The sequence below is a fragment of the Alligator sinensis genome, unplaced genomic scaffold (genome assembly GCF_000455745.1).
Source record: "Alligator sinensis unplaced genomic scaffold, ASM45574v1 scaffold1277_1, whole genome shotgun sequence".
NCBI lineage: Eukaryota > Metazoa > Chordata > Crocodylia > Alligatoridae > Alligator > Alligator sinensis.
The window spans coordinates 596,815-617,705 of NW_005842341.1; the positions used below are offsets into that span (position 1 = coordinate 596,815).

General features: G+C 45.8%; 1 protein-coding gene across 1 annotated transcript in view; it reads right to left on the minus strand.

Annotated features, from left to right (window-relative positions):
• The window catches only part of VASH2 (vasohibin 2), a 76,976-nt gene that overhangs the window by 12,820 nt on the left and 43,265 nt on the right, over positions 1-20,891 (minus strand). The window contains exons 6-7 of the mRNA XM_006028781.3: positions 10,473-10,854; positions 5,649-5,764 (exon numbers count right to left, since the gene is read on the minus strand). Of these exons, the coding sequence (XP_006028843.1) occupies positions 5,649-5,764; positions 10,473-10,854 (498 nt within the window). The remainder of the gene's footprint in view (positions 1-5,648; positions 5,765-10,472; positions 10,855-20,891) is intronic.

Sequence of the window (20,891 nt, forward strand, 5' to 3'; positions counted from 1 at the left end):
ACACTAGTCAGGCCACAGCTGGAGTACTGTGTCCAGTTCTGGGCACCCCACTTCAAGAGGGATGTGGACAACATTGAGAGGGTGCAGAGGAGGGCCACCCGCATGATTCGGGGACAGCAGGGCAGACCCTCCAATGAGAGGCTACGGGACCTGAACCTGTTCAGCCTTCACAAGAGAAGGCTGAGGGGGGACCTTGTGACCATCTATAAACTCACTAGGGGGGGACCAGAAGGGTTTGGGGGAGACCTTGTTTCCCCTAGCGCCCCCTGGGATAACAAGGAATAACGGCCACAAGTTGTTGGAGAGTGGGTTTAGATTAGACATCCGTAGGAACTACTTCACAGTCAGGGCGGCTAGGATCTGGAACCTACTTCCAAGGGAAGTAGTGCTGGCTCCTACCCTGGGGGTCTTTAAGAAGAGGCTTGATGCCTACCTGACTGGGGTCATATGAGCCCAGTTTCCCTCCTGCCCAGGCAGGGGGTTGGACTTGAAGATCTACAAGGTCCCTTCCAACCCTACTTCTATGATTCTATGAACCTGGATCTGCAGAGTCTGTATAGATCAGGTGCTTCAGTGGAACTGTTTAGCGCTTTTATCTAAAGCTGATTTAATTAGCTATTAGACAAAAGTACCAAAAAAGCCTCACTAAAGTGCCTGATCTATATAGACCGGTGAGCTGGGTCCAACTAATGCACTGCTTTTTCTGGACATGTGTTGGGCAGCTGCTGACAGATGTTTAAAAAAAAAAAGTGCTTTACCAGAAGAAGCAGTACATTACGTGTGTTCAAAGTAGCTGCAAAGGAGACTAAACAAAAAGATGGATCGGGGTGTGACACTCTGGGTGCCCTTCAGGAATCTGCAGCCCACAGGTACCCTTCAGAAACATGTGACACACCCTCAGCTATCTTTTGCTTGATCTCCTTCGCAGCCATTCTTCCTTCTTTATTTGATCTCATTCATGCTGCTTCTTCCAGTAAAGCAGTTTTACTGTCAGTGGCTGGTGGTAAGGTTTACCCCACCCAAGTCTAACCTGAAAAAAAATTTCTGACCTGTACCCAAACTGCAAAATGTGAAGTAGTTTATATTTCCGCCTAAACTCCACCTGCTTTGTGGGTCACTCATGGGTACCCACAGGTACCCAACCTGAAGCAGGACTCTATGCCAGCTCCCAGTTTTCACTTGTTTGACTACAGAAAAATACTAGAGCAATTCTTTTGTTACAAATACCATATTTACTCAAATATAAGATAAGGTGTCCCCCCCCTCAATTTAGCATGGGGAAAAAAGCCTCTTGTCTTATAATCATATACAAGAAAATCTCACTAAATACACTGTCTATCGTTAAGCTGCTGCCAAAAGCAGCATGTGTTCAGCAATGGAAACCAACTATGAAGCTGATTAAATGCAGCCAACACTGAGCATAACTATAAAATACATTGTGTGTGTGTGTGCGTGTGTGTGCGTGTGTGTGCGTGTGTGGTACCCACAGGTACCCAACCTGAAGCAGGACTCTATGCCAGCTCCCAGTTTTCACTTGTTTGACTACAGAAAAATACTAGAGCAATTCTTTTGTTACAAATACCATATTTACTCAAATATAAGATAAGGTGTCCCCCCCCTCAATTTAGCATGGGGAAAAAAGCCTCTTGTCTTATAATCATATACAAGAAAATCTCACTAAATACACTGTCTATCGTTAAGCTGCTGCCAAAAGCAGCATGTGTTCAGCAATGGAAACCAACTATGAAGCTGATTAAATGCAGCCAACACTGAGCATAACTATAAAATACATTGTGTGTGTGTGTGCGTGTGTGTGCGTGTGTGTGCGTGTGTGTGCGTGTGTGCGTGTGCACGCGTGCATCCCTTAAAAAAACAACAACAAAAAAATCAGGCAGTTGCCTTTCCGAGAGGGAACTGGCACAGGGCCTGGAGATACTGCAATACCAGGCTGGCACCAGGAGGGCCAGAGCCAGCCCTGACACACCCCCTGGTGCCAAAAATTGCCAGATTTGATCTTAGCCAAAGCAGTTATGGAGTTCAAAGGGTTGGGGAAGGGGTGACTGGGGGTGTACCTAGGAGTGACTTCTGGGCAGGTTGTTTTTCAGGCTGACTCTCTCCATGGAGAGGAGGGGGATTATAATTTCTTCTCAATCCAGAAAAGGGGTGACCCGCTGGGGGCTGGCAGAGATTTCTTCAGTGTGTGCGCGCAGGGTCCAGTACAAGGGAAGTGGAAATGAAGCATGCTGGACTAGGGAACTATCCCAAGACAACCTCAGTCTGTTCCTTGAGGCAAGTGGCAGCACGTGGAAAATAAACTTGGAGCTCCCCATGGGTCACTTTGTGACACTGATTACAAACCATCATTCTACAGTCTCAGGCTTTGCTTTATTATAACTATATTCAATCTCATCCGAGAGGAAGCAAACACAGCACCACAAATGAACAGTGTGTACTGAGCATGGAAATACTGCAGGCAAGGCAATGCAGTCCCTGGAGTCTCTAGAAGCCTCCAGTGATAAAAGACAGACTCCTTTTATTTGGCTTGTCTTTTTATTTTAAATAAAGCAATAATCGGGGGGGGGGATAGGTTGCTGTACAGCTGCCGCTTGCTCAGCAGTTGGCTGTCAGGAACGTGTTCAGCTGACATATCTTTGTAAACCCACAGAGGCTCACACTTCTCTCAGAATAAGCACTAGTGCCCTTCTAACAACTGCAGAAGCAATGCTGGTAACCCAAGGATGAAAATATCCCACAAGGAGGACATGGAAAGGAAAAGAGCCCAGAATAGCAGGGCCCTTAACTACTATAATTATCTAGGTGCTAAATGAAGAGCTGCTGCAGATGGGCCTATATGTAATGATGCAGCTAGGATAAGTATTCATGTGTAAGGTATAAACCTGCTGTTAAATCATCAGCTGCTACATGCACCAATGTGTATTTAGAAAGTCAGTCTAATTTTTTTTATTAGCTGCTAAAAAAATATTTGAGACCATGAATCCCTCTGGAAACCTATTTAAAAAGTGGTTGTCATAAATGTGTGACTCATCTGTGGCCATATAGGTACTTCACACTTGTCACAGTGCCGAACAGCAGAGCTGTTCAGAATCGCACTGCAACGAACACGGCTAGAATACAGACCCCCCTTCCCCTCCACAGGCACCAGGCCTTGAACCCACAAACTACAGGTGAATCTCCAATACCTGCTAGTAGTATTCGGCTTACGGGGCACATAGTTTTGATTTTTTCCAGGAGAGCAGTGGGAGCCAACTTTTTTGGTGTCACATATTAGCCCCTCACCCACTCTGAGAGCCACTCCAATCCTTTTCCCTGACCCGATCTGCTGCTCAGCTGGTTGCTGTTGGTAAACAAGTTCTCCGAGCTGAATGCATTTTTTTTTTGTGTTACAGGCAATTACACCACCAGTCCAAACTGGCTCCTTCACTCCCACTCTTCTCAGAAATTGGGTTATATCAACATTTAAAACTAAATGGGTGCAGCTCCCACTTCAAACCCCCACAGCAATTCCACAAGCTGTAATTCTAGGCTGAACTTACCAACTTCAACTCTTCAGCAGCACAGTTATTGAGAGCCTGGGTAACACTGAAACTTGAATGAAAGGGACCCGCTGACTCACCACATCCAGTCCCTCCTCTATTGTAGGTAGCCGTGTTGCAGTCTCTGTCCCTTCCCCTTAAGCTTTGTTTTCTGCTTTGCCCCTAATGTTCCACTGCAGGGCCACTTCACAACCTCAGTCCTCTTATACTAAGGAACCATCTTCTAATTTCCAGCCTAATTTGTTCGTGGCCAATTTACAGCTATTTTTTGTGTGCCATCACTGTCCTTTCGCTTAAATAGTAGTGCTTCCCCTCTGATGTCTAACCCCACCCCATGTATCAATAGAGAGCAGCCATATCCCCTCTTAGACTCTTAGAGTCTAAGCTCTTAGAGTCTCTTCTCATTTGATGGGGTTTTAGTTTCCCTGAACTCCCTAGTTACCCTCCTTGATGTAGTAGTCCTTTCTTTCAAAATTCTGGCATGGAAATTAATCTCCCACCTGCCTTAAGCTCTTTAAGGTTCGGTTCCACCTTGGTTCTGGTCATTTCATAGAATCATAGACAAGTAGGGCAGGAGGAGATCATCTAGCCCAACCCCCAAATTATCCCTATCCAAACCATCCTATACAAATCCATTGTCTACTCTCTTAGTAAAACTACAGTCAACCCTGACACAATACAAGACATACCCTAACCTGCCATAGGTAAAACAAGGGGACCATGGCAGCCAGCATCCTGCTGCTGTTCATACACACTCAAGAGATCCCAGGTAGAGGACCATGCTCCCCACTACAGAGAAACCATCACAGTCCACAGCAATCCACAAAACCACCACGGTCCACAGGAATCTGACCATGGAGAAAAAATATATTTTTACCCTAAATATAGCTATTGGCCTGACCCTGAGCAGGAACCTCTGGGTTTAAATCCCAGCAGAAGCACTGGCACAACCCAGTCAAAATCCCCTGTCTTGACCACAGCCAACACCCAATGCCTCAGAAGAAGGCTTAAAAAACACCCCTGATACATGTAACACTGTTGCTGGGGGGAGTTCCCTGTAAGTGCCATGCAGCAACCAGCAAAGTCAAGACACATGGAAAATACCCATTTCCGTTTCCAAACCCTAATTTCCATTGCCTCCATGGTCAACATTATCCTCCACAATGAAAGTGTTGCCAAAATGTGGAATACACTTCCAAGGGAGGTGGTGCTATCCCCTTCCTTGGAGGTATTTAAGAGGAGATTGGACAAACACCTGGCTGGGGTCATCTGACCCCAGCGCTCTTTCCTGCCCAGGGCAGGGGGTCGGACTCGATGATCTAATAGGTCTCTTCCCACCCTAAAATCTGTGAAATCTATGAAAGCAGAGGCACAGCATTCACTTAGATTTTGGGCCATTATCTTTCATCACTATTCCACCTGTACTGCAGAGCTTTCCCACTTCTTTCCTTGTTTTCCCTTTACTTATGGAGCTGGAGAACATTTTAAAGCTTGTTTTTATAATATCCTTTGCAAAGTCTAAGTTTAACTTTTGGCAGTTCTTCCTAACCTACTCTTCTTTAAGACATTGTTTTCTTTTCTGATCAGTCCTTCTTCCCCATTCCTTGTGAGTTCTCTGCTCGTCCCAAATATGCTTACTGAGGAGAATTATCCATCCAGTCAGGTCTGGAACCCCTTCCTATATCTCTTTGCTTGGGATATAAATTCCCAGTAGTTTTAGCATCTTTGACTTGAAGAAATTCCTGAAGATATTCACATCCCTGAGTTCTTCAGTGTAGTTGCCTTCACTAACTAGTCCATCCAATTACGGACCCACTTCTGTTTCTCCTTCCATTTCATTTCAACTGTAGCAAGTAAGCAGCATGCACAACAATGCTGCAATCTTAGCACTGATGGCTAGAGCCTCAGGTAACCAGAAGCTCCACAGCAATTTCCATGTCAGTACATGTTATGGAGCACTGCAATAATTCTTCTGCTCCTCTCTGCACACCCACACTTATATATTAGTTTACATTTGCTATGTTTTTTACCATGTCAGTAAATCTGACACCAGCTCAACAAGAACACAAGAAGGAGCAAAGTAGCAATACTCACGATTTGTCTCTTCTGCATGCCCGTCTCTGAGGGCTGATCTGCCTTCGGCGAGGGGACAATGACTTACCCCGTGATCTGTCTTTTATTGGAGAATGGGCACTTGCGGGTTTCAGAATCTAACAGAAGGGGGGGAAAACAGATACTAAATAAAGACATTTATTCAGAGTTTAAAAATAAAGGCCTTGTACAGTAGCAGGGAGCAGAGACAGTACACAAAGGGCCTTTAATCTCAATGTTTTTTGAACCCTGCCTAGGTTGGGAAGAACTGAAAGCCGTTATCATGTGATGACTGCTCAGTGCTCTCTTATGAAATTAGTTAGTGGCCTCAGTCCAGTTTCCAGATAAATTCACATCACAAAGAGCACCATCAAAACTGGCAATCACTAGAGAGACCTAGGACTGAATAGGGATGGAGAACAACATGTCCTGTCTCCTAGACATAGCTTCCCTCAACCCTCACGTGGCACATTGTGAGAGGAGCATGGGAGGATACCTGCACCCCAGGCATATATCCTGGAACTATCCTGTGGGCAAATGCAGATCTTCAGTTACTTTCTCTGCAACTGCAGGCCATTTCTTAGTTGCCTTGATCACACACAACTTCCAGCCGAGTGCCCCTTAAGCTGAAAACTTTCTTCAGTACTCAGTTCACATCTTTATTTTTTTAGAGATTTTCTTTCAAAGATATACACCGGTGACTCTACATACTGTGAACAGCTCCACTGAAGTATGCGGCTGAAATCCTGACCTTGTTGAAGTCAATTCCGCTTATTCACTAGGCTAAGGATTTCACCCAATGAGACCACACATATGTGCTAAGTCATGTAGGCGCTTAAGTCTTCATAAGATCAGAGCCTCTCGCCATCAGGACCATGCCTTTTCTATCATCTGCGCAAAGATCTGACTCAATGTCAGAAGTCAGGAAAGAAACACAGGCCTGATCCCCTTATCAAAGCAAACTGCATAAATGCAAAAATAGTAGCAATCTGTGCTTTATTATTTGTGTAGGTTACTAGCTCTCTAGAAAGGATTAAAAAATGCACTGGTGCAAGGGTTGGAAATCATTCTAATGAGTAATGACATATGCAATTAAACATGGTATGTTGAAATTAGCATATAACATAAACCTAAGATTTCATGTGATCTCACTTGCTCAGTTTAACACCAATTTAATTCAGCCAATTTCATTGGAGTAACTGGATTTACCTCAGTGAAGTAGTAGGGAGAATCAGATTCATTATCCTACATTTAAACTGCAGGAAGGCCAGCCTGTTATGGAGTTGTCTAAAAGAGCATGTCAACTGGCAGAAATCAGCTAGCTTCACTGAAGTCAAAGAGAATTGTGCTGCTTTACATCGACTAAGTGCCTGGCTCTTAATTTCTCTCTCTCTCTTTTTTAAATTGTAATAGTAATGCAAATTACACACTTTTCATCTCCACAGCATAATAAGTGATCACAGTGGGACAGACTCAAGTGCAGTAGGTTCACTTAATGTTTAATCATGAACACTAGGAAAATTTAATATGCATCACAGAAGTGCAGGATCGCAGTACACTTCTCTTTGACAGCTAGAGAGGCTGGGACACGGGCTGCCCTTGGTTATACTGGCAAGTTCCTCTGGATTGACATTAGAGAAGACAGTCAGGAACTCCAGATATACACCAGTGAAACTGAGAGCATAAAGCAGCTCTCTGGCCATGCATGAAGACCAATCTGTTCATGACGATGTGTCTTTCTGCCTATGGCTCTGACAGACTGCGAAAATGATCCATTGTTAACAGTGCTTGTCAGCAAAGGGTCCTTTCTCCCTAGCCCAAATGCCTACAAAACCTGTTTGACAGGGGGTGTTGATGGGGACAAATCTCTCCGCTGTCACAAGAAATGCGCTAGACATTCAATAGGATGTCGCGTCTAGCACACTGCCAGGGAAAGGGAAGAAATAAACCAGATGGGCCTCAACCATGCTGGTTTGAAACCAAGAGAAAAGGCCTGATGTCAACAAAAGATAATTTCCCTAGTGTATTTAGACTCCCCTTTGTGCACATCAAAAAACCACCCAAGACTGTCAAAGAGCAGAGATGCTGCTTAGGATGGAGGGCTTCAGGCAGAACTGCCCACAGGCACCTACAAATAGCATACCCAGCTGAGACAAGAACTGTTTAGTCCCTGGCTTTTATAAACATGGCTACATCATCACTCCAGCATGGCTGCATATAAATACTTCTGTCCTTCGAGATAGAAGTGCCACCCCCTTTTTCCCTTGGCAATTAAAGGCAGGGCAGGGTGGCACCTTGTAGGCTATCTCCCTCTTTTCTTGGTCAGTAAAAGGAACTTCGTTAGAAACGGTGAATGGGCAGCAGCAAGCAGCGCAAGATCAGGATAATGGCACTTGACCCCTTCCTGAAACACTAAAAGCTAGGAATGAACACCAATATTTAGGCAAGAGCTTTTTGAATGATGAATGCAGGTATTGTGAGTGAATGGAGTGAGATCCACAAGTCTTTACATTCTTCATGCTCCTCCACTAAACACGGCCTGTGTTACTTCAGTTCCTGCAGCCCTGTATGGCTTTGTCCTCTATTCACACATTTCTGTCACAGCACTGGCAGTTTTGAAGCAATTACAATTAGAGAATGGATCCTGCTGGCCTTATCAGGCAAGGAGTCCCACTGACTGCACTGTGAGACCCGCATTTGTTCCACCGGGACTCTTTGTGGAAGTAAAGCAAACAGGGTTGGATTCTTGAGTATCTCTTAAATGAAATCAGGTGTAATGTCTTATAACACTTTCCCCTTTTATCACCTGGGGAGGGAGGGATATTTTAATTGAATAAAGGCAACACTACACCAGTTGGCTGGCTTCTCCATGCCATGGGAGGCCACTGCAAACTAATACTCCCTTGACCTAATTAGGCAGGAATACAAGCTTTGCTGCAGCAGTTCTACCAAAGGGCAGGGATGCTTCCCAAGCCTGCACTGCAAACTCCCAAATCAATTTTGGCCAAACTATAAAGACACCACATAACTGCACAATCCAGTGATGGACCAAATTAATAACTGGTGTAGCTCTAATTAAGTCACTTGAGTGTCAGAAAAAATTGATGTCATCAAACAAATGCTCAGGAAGGTAAGGTCTCCATTTCCATTGCTGTCTGTGATTCATATATAGGCTATGCATAATTCACTGGAGTTAACTTTAGATGATCAATCTGGGTGAGGGACATGCTGAAGGGCAGAAGCCATGATGGGGTCTACAACACCTCAGACCCTCCTCCCATCGCCAAGACAGTAGCAAGGGATGGCAGAGGCATTCAGCAGCTGTAACAACTGCACTAGGAAGTCTCCATATAAGGCAGAATTGCTACCTATTTTCCATGGTTCTAGCCAAAGCAGTGGCACTTATATAAACAACAGATGCAAATTTTTTAACACCATTTCACTTGTAAGAAGCACTCGCCCTCTTATTCAAATGATTCATTCTTCACAGGAGAAGAGGAGGAAAAAATACCCTGGAATTGCTTTCCAAAATAACTCACACGTGATGCTCCATACCTCTCAGGAAAGAGATGCAGCCCTGAACTTCATGAGTGCACCTGCTTTACTCTAATTGCCAACAGATGGTTGGAAAGACATCAAAACCCATTTCTCCACAACTGAAACCAGCTCTTCACCCACAGCTGCCTGGGAAGCACACTCAGGATCTCCAATGACATTCTCCAATTGAAATTCTCACCCCTTTGGCAACTGCAAACCTTTGTCTGTGAGTGTTTTTCTATGCTCTTCAATCTGACTAGACCACTGGCTCTTCTCAGCTGGCTAAGGATGATGCACTAATAATGTTGATAGAGGAAAGTTAATCTGTTTCTGATACAGCTGCTACCAGGGAAAGGCAAGACTCCAACGAAAACCCAAAACTACATGCAGTGAAGTGGAAAAGCTGGGTCTAATAAACGACAGGGCAGAACTCATTCACCTGATACCTTGGAGACAGCATGAGTGCTTTAAGTACAACTGCTCTACAGACTTAATCTCATGTCTCTAATTGAAAAAAGGCAACACTACACCAGTTGGCTGGCTTCTCCATGCCATGGGAGGCCACTGCAAACTAATACTCCCTTGACCTAATTAGGCAGGAATACAATAACTCAAGAATTTGCCCCAACCCCTTCATGACAGGACCCACCCCAGCACAACACTGTCCATTCCCTCTGCAGCTGAGAATGATCCGGGAGGCTGTTGCTGGTGTTTCTGGTAGCACAAAGGGAACAGGCAATAATCCTAAATTCTTTGCTGGGGAGTCACAGGGGTACAAAGAGCTGGCACAGCTGGTTCCCACACCTGCTTACCCACTGCAGAGGAAGGGGCAGGGCTAGATTATGATGCCTGGGCTACACACAGCTGGCAAATGACTACCTGGGGACCACTGTCAGTTGGTGCATATTACAGCAGCTTCATGGTTGCTCAATTGTGCTCTGAGGGCAGGGCAGGGCAGGGCAGGGCAGAGGATCAGCAAGCCAGCCACGAGAAAATCTAGAGCACAAATCTTTTCTAAGCTGAAGTAGAGGAAACCCTAAAAACAGAGTTATAGAAAGCAGCATTTGAAGGCACAGCGCAGGTTAAACACCAAGACCAAGACATACACACACATGCACAGAAGTTGGACAGACACACCAATAACCCCCACACATGCCTACAATTATAATTCCTTTCATACTGGTTTTACTCCAGGCAAAGTGTTGATATCAACAGATTGACATCAGCTAATCAAGATCAGACAGCCCCCCACAACCCATTTACAGAAGTGCTACATTTGCATGCACCTACCTTCATTCTCATATCCCTGGCATATTTCTCCAGCTCCTTCCTGACATCTGTCCGCATCATTTTTGATACATTGAGGACCAGCTGCTTCCACTCAATGGGTTGAAAGCTGTGTGGCTCATGCGGGACATATAATCCGATTTTTACTTTCTTGACTGAGTGTAAATACTTTTTATAGGAGTCTTCAAATTCAAAGATGAGGTCACTCAGAGTTCGGTAGGTCAAAGGTTTGTCCATCAGATCTGATCTTCTGCTCATGCCCAGTGAGCCATACCGGCCATTGCAGTAAATCCCGAGCACCACATGATGAAAATAGTTCCCTGAGAAGTGGGTTTTAAAGCTGATTGGGAATCGTTCCACAGAAGGCTGCCCGTTGGTTAAGTATCTTTGCACGTGTTATGTCAAGGCAACACTGAGCAAAGGTTGTGAAATAAGACCACTAACAACTTCTACCCAAAGGGATGACAGAGCTTTAGAAACATTAATTCACCCGCAAAATACCCCTGCCAGGGCAGGGCTGGTCTACATTAGAGAACTGCTGCCACCACAGCTTTGCCAGCAGAGCCCTCTAGTAAAGGCATAGCGTATGGCACTAGAAGGGTTTTTTCTACCAGCTTTGTTCCATCACTTAAACCAGCAGAGTTGCATCCAGATGAGGGGTTTTGCTCACATCACATGGGCACGTGATCTTTTCAGATCCATGCCTAACGTAACTGTGAGCAATACTCTGCAAGACAGATCAAACCTTGGTGTTATTATATCCATTTTACTGATTAGAAAATAAAACAGAGAACATTGTCAATTGCCCTGGATCATGCTGGAAAGGCCTGACTCCCAGTGCCCCAGTACTCTAACTGTGCTAACAAATTAAGCAACAGGAAAATAAAGAGACTGATCTTGGGGATGCTGTTTTATTTAACACCAGTGCAACATTCCTCAGCTCTGCACTCTCAATACAGGATAAAGTCTTTTCCATGCTCTATTCTGAAGCTGAATGTTGCTCAGGATCTTAATATTTGGCTTTCAATGTTTCTACACCCTTTTTAGATACTACAGAAATACCAATCCATACATCTTGCCTTTGACAACTGAGTTCTAGTCTTCTATAAAGGGGTTTGTACTCCTCCAGTTTATAAATTCACCCTTGTTCTGTCAACCAGTGACATCAAGAGTTTTTAATGATCAAGTAGGAAATTATTTCCTCCAGGCACTGGCACAGAGATAAGGCAGAAGTAACCATGTTAAAACCAGAATTTGTTACACAAGTGCTAGTCAGCTATTCCAAATGCAGCTTGAGATGTCTCCAGAAGCAAGACATGGTAACAGTGTAATAAATCCTACATGAAAACTGAAGTTATCTAGCACACTTCCTCACTCCCTGGCTGGGATCCTTCCTGAGGATCATTTTTTGGAGTGACTCCCTTCAGAACAGCAATCGTATTGACTGACTCCAGGGCCAGCTAAATCCAACCATCCTTTGCCATCAACGGGAAAGTGTCATGAGGCAGGGTCTTGAAGGAAGAACATGGAATATCCTGACATCTATGTGCCAGCAAATCTAATACAAACACAGACTTGGGAAGGACAGCAAGATCAGGTTTTGAGTTCTACATTTCAGGTTAATCACCACAACCTGGTGATGCCCAGCCCTTGCCTCAAGGTATCATAGAATCATAGAAGTAGGGTCAGCAGGGACCTTGTAGATCTTCAAGTCCGACCCCCCTGCCTGGGCAGGAGGGAAACTGGGCTCAAATGCCCCCAGCCAGGTAGGCATCAAGCCGCTTCTTAAAGACCCCCAGGGTAGGAGCCAGCACCACTTCCCTTGGAAGTTGGTTCCAGATCCTAGCTGCCCTAACTGTGAAGTAGTTCCTACGGATGTCTAATCTGAACCTACTCTCCAACAACTTGTGGCCGTTATTCCTTGTTATCCCAGGGGGCGCTAGGGGAAACAAGGTCTCCCCCAAACCCTTCTGGTCCCCCCTAGTGAGTTTATAGATGGTCACAAGGCCCCCCCTCAGCCTTCTCTTGTGAAGGCTGAACAGGTTCAGGTCCCGTAGCCTCTCATTGGAGGGTCTGCCCTGCTGTCCCCGGATCATGCAGGTGGCCCTCCTCTGCACCCTCTCAATGTTGTCCACATCCCTCTTGAAGTGGGGTGCCCAGAACTGGACACAGTACTCCAGCTGTGGCCTGACCAGTGTCGCGTAGAGGGGGAGGATCACCTCCTTGGCCCTACCTGAGATGCACCTGTGGATGCACGATAGGGTCCGGTTAGCCCTGCCGACCATGACCTCGCATTGTCGGCCCATGTTCATCTTGGAGTCAATAATGACTCCAAGATCCCTTTCTGCCTCCATGCTCTGAAGAAGAGAGTTTCCCATCTTATAAGTGTGCTGCTGGTTACTACTGCCCAAGTGCAGCACCCTGCACTTGTCAGTATTGAAACACATCCTGTTTTTGTTAGCCCACCCCTGCAACCTATCCAGGTCTTGCTGCAGTCTTTCCCTCCCTACTAGCGTGCCCACCTCACCCCATATTTTGGTATCATCAGCAAATTTAAACAGGTTGCTGAGGTACTTAAGCCTCTCCCAAGGATTCCACAAAACCCTCTGAGCACTGGTTTCTTTTTCCTTCTGGCCATTATAGATTCGGCAGCTGAGGTTTCTCACGCTGTTTTGTGTCTTCTCTAGCCACACCAACAGTTGATACCCAATGCTGCCCTATTCCATGTGTGCCTGGAATACCAGCTTCCAGGTGCCATGCCAAAGACTGCATCTGGGACCTTCAGCTACTTGGTTTAGATAGAGCTGTGAGCTGGTACAACTCACCTTTTCTGCCTACGAGCAGAGAGAGAGAGAGACCTGTAACAAAAAAATGCCAACTGGCTCTGTGTGCAATGGGCACAGACAGGCTTAGCAGCGTAACAGTCTGAGCAGGGGAGACACAGGGACTAGAAAGAAGTGCAGAAGAGGTGCTCTAGGTCAGTATTCTTCAACCCATGGGTCACGACCAAAAGTTGGTCACAAGAATATATGAAAGGTTCGTGAACAAACCTTAAAAATGGATTCTCCTTTAACGCAGAAAAACATGGGAAACCGTGGCTTTTCCCTTACAGAGTTCCAGCCTGCAAGGGGCTGCTTGGGGGTCCCCCATGCCCCACATACAACCCACCCTCCCCTCCACACCCACCCCATGCTCCACATAGTGGGGGCTGGGAGCCGGGGGGCAGCAGGTTGGGAGTGAGGGGCACTGGGTCAGGACTGGCCATTGATGTTTACAAATGGGTCCTGGTCCAAAAAAAGATGAGAACCCCTGCTGTAGGCCTTCTCTGTAGCACAGGTAGGGGACATGGCTTTGGAAAAGGGAACAGTGAGGGCCCCACTGATTGCCTGCTGTTAGAAAAGTCCTGAGCAACTGCAGAAGTAGCCATGGAAGACCCTTCAAGAATGGCTTGAAGCTATACTGGGTGATGGGAAGACAGGCCAAGCACAGATTAGCCTGGTGTTCCTCCGTGTTCTTTCTTAGTCTGTGTTTGTGTTCTTTGTGTACCGGCATGCTAGCAGGGGATTTTGTTTGCTGTGGCTGCTGGTGTTGGGGCATGCAATGTATTTCTCTGGAAACCTCAACGTTACACAAAAAACTGACCATGAGGCTCAGTTCAGTGGCAAGAGCTCAGCCAGGTTTATTACCTACACAGAACCTACTTCCTCGCATGCCTGTCCAAAGGTGAGGCCTCCACAGCCTAAGATCCAGAGGGATCTTTGTACCGTAGCCTCTCAGTGCCCCAGTGCAGCTCAGGATCTGAACCAGGATCCTATCTGTTAAGATAGGACCAAGGGGATGACCTAGCAAGGAAAGTGTTGCATATGCAATTACTGATCCTGAGCTCTTTAGCATCCCTCCTCCAGCCTCCACCACCAACAAAGAAATTCTTTAACTCAAACAAGAGACATTACACAGCTGAAATGGCATGGGATGCTACTCTGAAAACTGCTGCCTGCCTGGAGCCTGTTCTCCTCCTCCTTTTCTGCATACCAGGAGTGCCTGACAGCTACTTGGAAATTGGACAGCACAAAAGACTTTTTACCAACACAATAAAGAAAAGACTTGGGGCTGGATGCTGATCTCACTTGACCAGGCCAGTATAACACCAATGAAATCACTGGCATTTCTCCTGAGCGACACAACTGTAAACTCAGAATCAGGCATCTACTTTCTGAGTACACTCGTACATTTACTGAAACATTGCCTCCTGAGGCGGTTTCACCTAGCTGGCACTGGATGGTTTTCCCTTTGTGAGACCACTGCTTTTTCCAACTCTTCTGCTCTCAGTATAAGAATAGCTTCCAATCCCAAAATGCACTGAAAAGCCAGCAGGTTCTTCTGGATCCAGAAGACTTAAGTCAATACCCCAAATGTCAAATAATTTGTGCAATGATATCCAGCACCTCACTACAATGGGTCAGCTCCTCTCCCCAATGAGACCACAGACTCGGGTCAGAGGGCAAAAAAAACAATCTTACAGGTGCCAAAAGCTCCCCTGTTCTATATGCCAAAGCCCTGGTACAGCCTTGGTGCCAGTGCAAATCCAGTCACCCCACTAAAATCAACAGAGAAAGACCAAATTATCCAGACTTCAGCCCCTTCAAGAAGCTGAAGGAGCCGCTTGAGAAAGGAAAACAATGAAATGAAATGAAATGCTTAACATCCAAGCAAAGAATCTTATAAAGAGAAAACACATTCAAAGGAAAAGAAACAAACAGCACAAGATTTTCCGGCCTACAACCTCAGTACACTAGTGGAATCTTCTCATCAATTAATTTTCACTTCTTGCCATATTGGAGGAAAAGCAAATGGGCTAACTTAGAACCTGTAAGCAGCTCAGTCGCAACACATGGTACAACAGGATAAGCCATGGCTGCATAAGTATCCCTTCATCCATCTGCTGCCTCCAGACTACATTAAACATAAATGCTGAACAGGGAACAGAAGGGCCAATTCTGATCTTAGCTCTACCAGGGTAAATCAGCTGTAGCTCTATTGTACACTGCAGTCTTGATTGTGATTCTGCTTACACTAGTCCAAATCAGGATTAAGCCCACTGAAGTCAGCAAAATTACCTTAAAGTCAGGGCCAATGCAGTCAGACCACATGAGAATCAGACCCACATTCACTCACATTAAAATGTCACCTAATTAATTTAAACAATAGGTCATAGATGGAATATTCTGTCTATAGTAATACCAAGTTATTATAATTTTGTCCCCTAGGTATATTCTTACAAAGGCCTATTGTATTTATTATTCTATGTAACTGCCTAGGCCAATGCTTTCTGCTAGCACCTATTAAGCTGTCAAGTATCGCAACGATTGTTCCCTTCATTGTAAGAGGATTTCAACTCTGTTTCACTGAGTAGCCCTCTATTAAGTCCACACAAAGCCTCCACGGCCACCTGCCCATACACACACTCTTCTGCCACAAAGTCTTGGAGAAGATGCAATTTAATCTCATTAAACTCTATGTAGGAGTAAAAAAACCTTTTGAGGAAGGAAATGGCTTTACTTATCATCAAATATCACAGCAACACCTTCTGTGGAAATTAACCTGTAGGTACATGATGCATCTACTGGCTAATGAGAATCTCCACCAGGGATGAAATGCACAGCAGACTGGTTAGAAAGGCAAGTCAGATCTTTTTCCCTCTCTCTGGGTCATAAATCACTTCCTCTCCTTTTCCTTATTGCAAAGTACAACTGTACTGGAACAAACAGCAGAAGACATATCAGTATAGCTTTTTGTAATCAACTTTTGAATGAAGCATATACCTACTTACCTGCAGGCCAGGGAATCCAAGTTAAAATTCTGTGCTACAACACAGGACTAATAATGTTGATAGAGGAAAGTTAATCTGTTTCTGATATAGCTGCTCCAGACTAGAACTGGAGAAGACAGAAGTGATTTTAAAACAACTTTTTGCTCTTCAGTTCCGGGACTAGTGCCGGAGCCAAAGTAGCTCCTGATGTAGATTAAAGTAGGCTCCTCAGCCTTGTCCATGAGCTGTACAATGGAATGGAAATCCCTCTAGCATGCAAGCATGCTGATCTCCAGCATTCCTTGTCCTGTGCTAACACCAGTGCTGTAACTAGGAGTAGGCAAGCAGGGCACCAGTCCTGGGAGCTTAGAGGGGGCGCAAGGTTGGCAGCCACTGTTGCTGATGGCTTGGCTGTTGCCGCTGCCCTGAATACAAAAACTGCTTGTTATGCCTCTGTCTAACCCAGGGATTATGGGAGAGGGGCCCAGGGCTGGAATCTGCATCTTTGTTAGCCCTATGCAGCCGCAGATGCACTTACATTCCTACCTGTAAATCTGACTTGTTGGGTTTTTCATTTCTGATTCCCTGATTCTAGTCCTGAAAGGCAATCACCTCTGGACTGAACTGGGACAACTGTTTAACAAACCACAGCCATGTTTTTTAATGTTTTACTATGGGAATTAAAGCAAAATATTTCATCCTGCCATATGATAGCATATGTATAGCAGCTGACTAACAAGATTGCAAATGATGTGAAAGAACTGTTTTACACGCTATCCTCTCACTGAAATACCCTGAAGGGCTGGCCAGATTGGGGTGAAAAAAGGGCTTGTTATTTTAAAATATATCACTATTTATACTTCCGTTTTCCTTGGTTTAAGGGTTGCACAGTTACTAGGGGTGAGCCCAAACCTATCTTCCTGAACTGGACTACTTTGATCCTTGGAGAAGCTGAGATCTAGACCCAGAGGCACAGTCTGTCATTTGCATTTCTCTCTGAAATAGGTCTGAATCAGAAAACAACAAGCTCTGGGGCCTGCCTGATCTTCCTCACATGTTGGTCTAAATGAGGAATAGCACCACTGAGGTCAATGCACAAGTCCAGAATTGGGCCCAGAATCTCTTTGCTCTGGGCCAGCGTCTGTTTGCATTGGCATTGGTAGTTATTTGAAAGCAACTCACTGATGCTGCAGGGTGTCCCTTTCATGTTCCAAACCAAGGAGTGCTCAACCCCTGGACCAGAAGCCAGATTCGTCCCACAGAGCCATACCGTCTAGTCCACAGGGCTCCCCACAGTTCTGACGCTTAGGCGGCAGGGGAACAGTGGCAGCAATTGCCACACTCCTGCTGCCAAATTTCCAGACAGATGAGCAGCTCCACAATCCAGACAGCACACTTGATTAGCACGCAGAGATGGCCCGAGCCTTATCCAGGCACATAGGGGCTGGCTGGAGGTGGTGTAGGGCCTGATCCTTCATCATAGGGCTTAGCAGAGGCATTGCAAGGCCCCAATCCAGCACCAAGGGATCCAGATAGGCAGTGTGGGGCCCTGACCTGGTGGCATGGGGCTGAGGGAAGTGGCATAGAGCCTGAGTCCAGCAACACGGGGCCCAGGGAGGTGGTGCAGAGCCCCAACACAATGGGGCCCCCAATCCCATGACGAAGAGCCCTTATTCAGCTGGCACTGCAGGGTAAAGGGAGGCAGCTCAGGGCCAGATCTTGGCAAACGAAGCCTGATCCAGCCTACAGATCAGCCTTGCATCATGCATCCAGCTTGGATTATCCTGTCAACTAAACAGACAAGATATTCCACTGACAGCATGTTCATGTCTTTTTAAAGGTAAAGTCTCCCCCAAGGTGCCTGATTTCAGCTAACTGTAAATAAGATATCTGGGGGTCACATACCTATTTTCACACCTTGTTAGGCTGGCTGGCATATGCTCATGTAAAAGTGTGATTGGATCTGATCCCAATAATCATGCTTCCTACCATGCCGCACATGCATGGCAGGACCCAGGATATTGGGATCAGGGATCAGACCCCAGTGACACCAGGCTGCCCCAATGTGGCCCCAAGGCTGGGACCAACAATCTGACTGTATCGTGGCCTGTCCAATCCCCTGCGGAGAACAAATGGAGAAAAAAGGCCACAAGACTTCAGCTACCCATAGGGAGAGAACAGGCACCCAGCCTGTTCATCACACCCAGGAGCCTATTCACCCCATTCTTGCAAAGAGCAGGGACATAGGGCCCTGTCACCCATCTCACCCATAGAGAAAACACAACAGATGCAGCTGCAAGGGCTTTTTTACTTCAGAGCTACAGTCTCCTTGGAGTTACTTACTCCACAGATCCCAGAGCGGGTACCCACCCTAACAAGGTTTCTACATACCACACACAAAAATGGAGACTGTAGGCACATTACTTATATGCACAGTCAACAGCGTAATCATGTCTTAATTGTAATCTCTGCCAGGGAGCTAGGTGAAACAGATTTGAGCCACTCGTTTTTATCAGTATTCCCACACACCACTGATCCAATAATCTGCAACTGACTCAACAACAGCTTCAAAGTCAGACCCTGTGCTTTCCACAATGGTACTTTCATCACTACGAAAGTCCCTGGACAAATAGTGCCATATTTTCTCACATACAACATGCCTCAAAATATAATATTCACCTTGTTTTTGAAAGTCAGAATGAGGAAAAAAAGATCTTTCCTTGTAGTATGTAACTGAGTTGCAGCAGCTACAGTGAGCCTACTCACTGTTCTGCTCCCTGTAGTCATGTGCAGATTTTATTTTCACTTTTGCCCACCAGCAGAAACTGTCCTTATATAATTATTGCACATAATGCCCACTGCAATTTCCAGCAGGTGGTTTTCATTGTATGTGAAAAAATATGGCACCTTCCCTCCAACGGAGATAAATTCTCTAAGATTAAAATGAAATATGCAAACAGAGGTTCTGGTCAGGAGAGAGACTATAAACCAATCAGTGCATTTACTCTCCAGCAGTTACTTCTAGATCAACTTTTCCGCTGCTTATTAATCTGAGAAGAATTTTTGAAGTGCCAATAATGCGTGCTGTTAAAGTCAAGCTGTATCTCTGGACTCAGTATATTAAAAATGTCATTTCTGGAATGGTAGTTTCTGAAATGGGTACTTCCAGCTGGCAGTATCGCTGTGATAGCAGCTGGGTTTCCATGGCTAAATGAGCTCAATTTACTGCCCAAAAGCAAGTTTTTGTGGCATCCAACAAAACAAAGCATACAGGACTGGGCATACATGCAAGGAGACAAGTTCTGAGCACTTTTCCAGTTTGTACATGAGCCAAACTTCTATTAAATTTAGGCCTGCTCTACACTACAGGCATTGCTATGCCAGCAAAACTGTGGTCCAGTTATGCTGACAGACGGTTTCTGTAAGCATGCTTAATGTCACTTGGGGTGTAACTATGTTGGCTGAAAAACTCCTTTTACTAAATTATACCACATCTCCATTGGAGGGTTCTGTCACAATAGTTGTGCAACCATAACTATTGTGGCAGCACCTCTGTCATGTAAACCAGACCCCAGATGGGAATTTAAAGACATGTAACCAGAGCCGGCCTTAGGGAAAATGGTGCCCTGGGTGAACTTGTATTTTGGCTCTCTTTCTTTGAGTTTAAGTATGTAGTAGTATTAGCACAGGTTTCAGAGATAAAGCCCCAGGGAAGCTGCTGGGTTGGATTGAGAGACTTGCTTCCCCACAAGCAAGCACGACTCCTGCTGCGCAGGAGCAAGGCGGATGGAGTGGAGTAGGCACCACCCTGCCCACCTGTGCCCAGCCCAGCTCTTCCTGTGCAGTGGTTGAAGGCAGTGGGGGGCAGAGAGGGGGAAGCTGGGCTAGGCTAGGCTGGGCATCACTCCTCCTGTCTCGGGCTGGGATTGGCTGGGGCGGGATGAGGGGAGAGTGCTGCTGTGAGCACAGGCTGCTCACAGGTGCATGTGCAAATGGCACCTCCCTGACCATGGCACCCTAGACAGTTGCCCATGTCGCCCACCCATAAGGCCAACCCTGATTGTAAGAACTGCTCCCCTGCCCATCTAGGAAGAAAGGAAAAACCCACAGACCTGGCAGACCAGGGGAAGCACAAGAGTGCCTGGACTATAGGGGCATTTACAGGAGTCTGGATTCAGAACTGCAGGAGATGACTGCACTTCTTGGCACTGCTTTTTCGCACTGCTGGGCTTCAGTGCTGACAGGCCCTGTCAGCCAAAACTTAAACCCCTTCCCCTTAAGAAATATATTTTTTTCCCCAAAACAAGAGGCAGCCGCACAGCCAGTAGTATGAAGAAGTGCCAGGAGGCCTCCAACTTAGCTCAGCTGGCTCCTGTATGGGCCAAATCACACCATTTACCAAGGGAATGGTCCTCCATGAGGAGACAGTTGCCTGGGTTTTGGTTTCCTATTGTCAGCATTCATCCGGGACTATAAAATTTAAGGGGAGAAGAGCAGACAGAACAGGAGGAGGTTTTATTTAGGCTGACAAGAGTGAAACTGCTAACTTTGAACACAGAGGAAAATAAACCTCACTCTTGACAAGTTTGCCACATAAGGTTGAAGACTTCAGC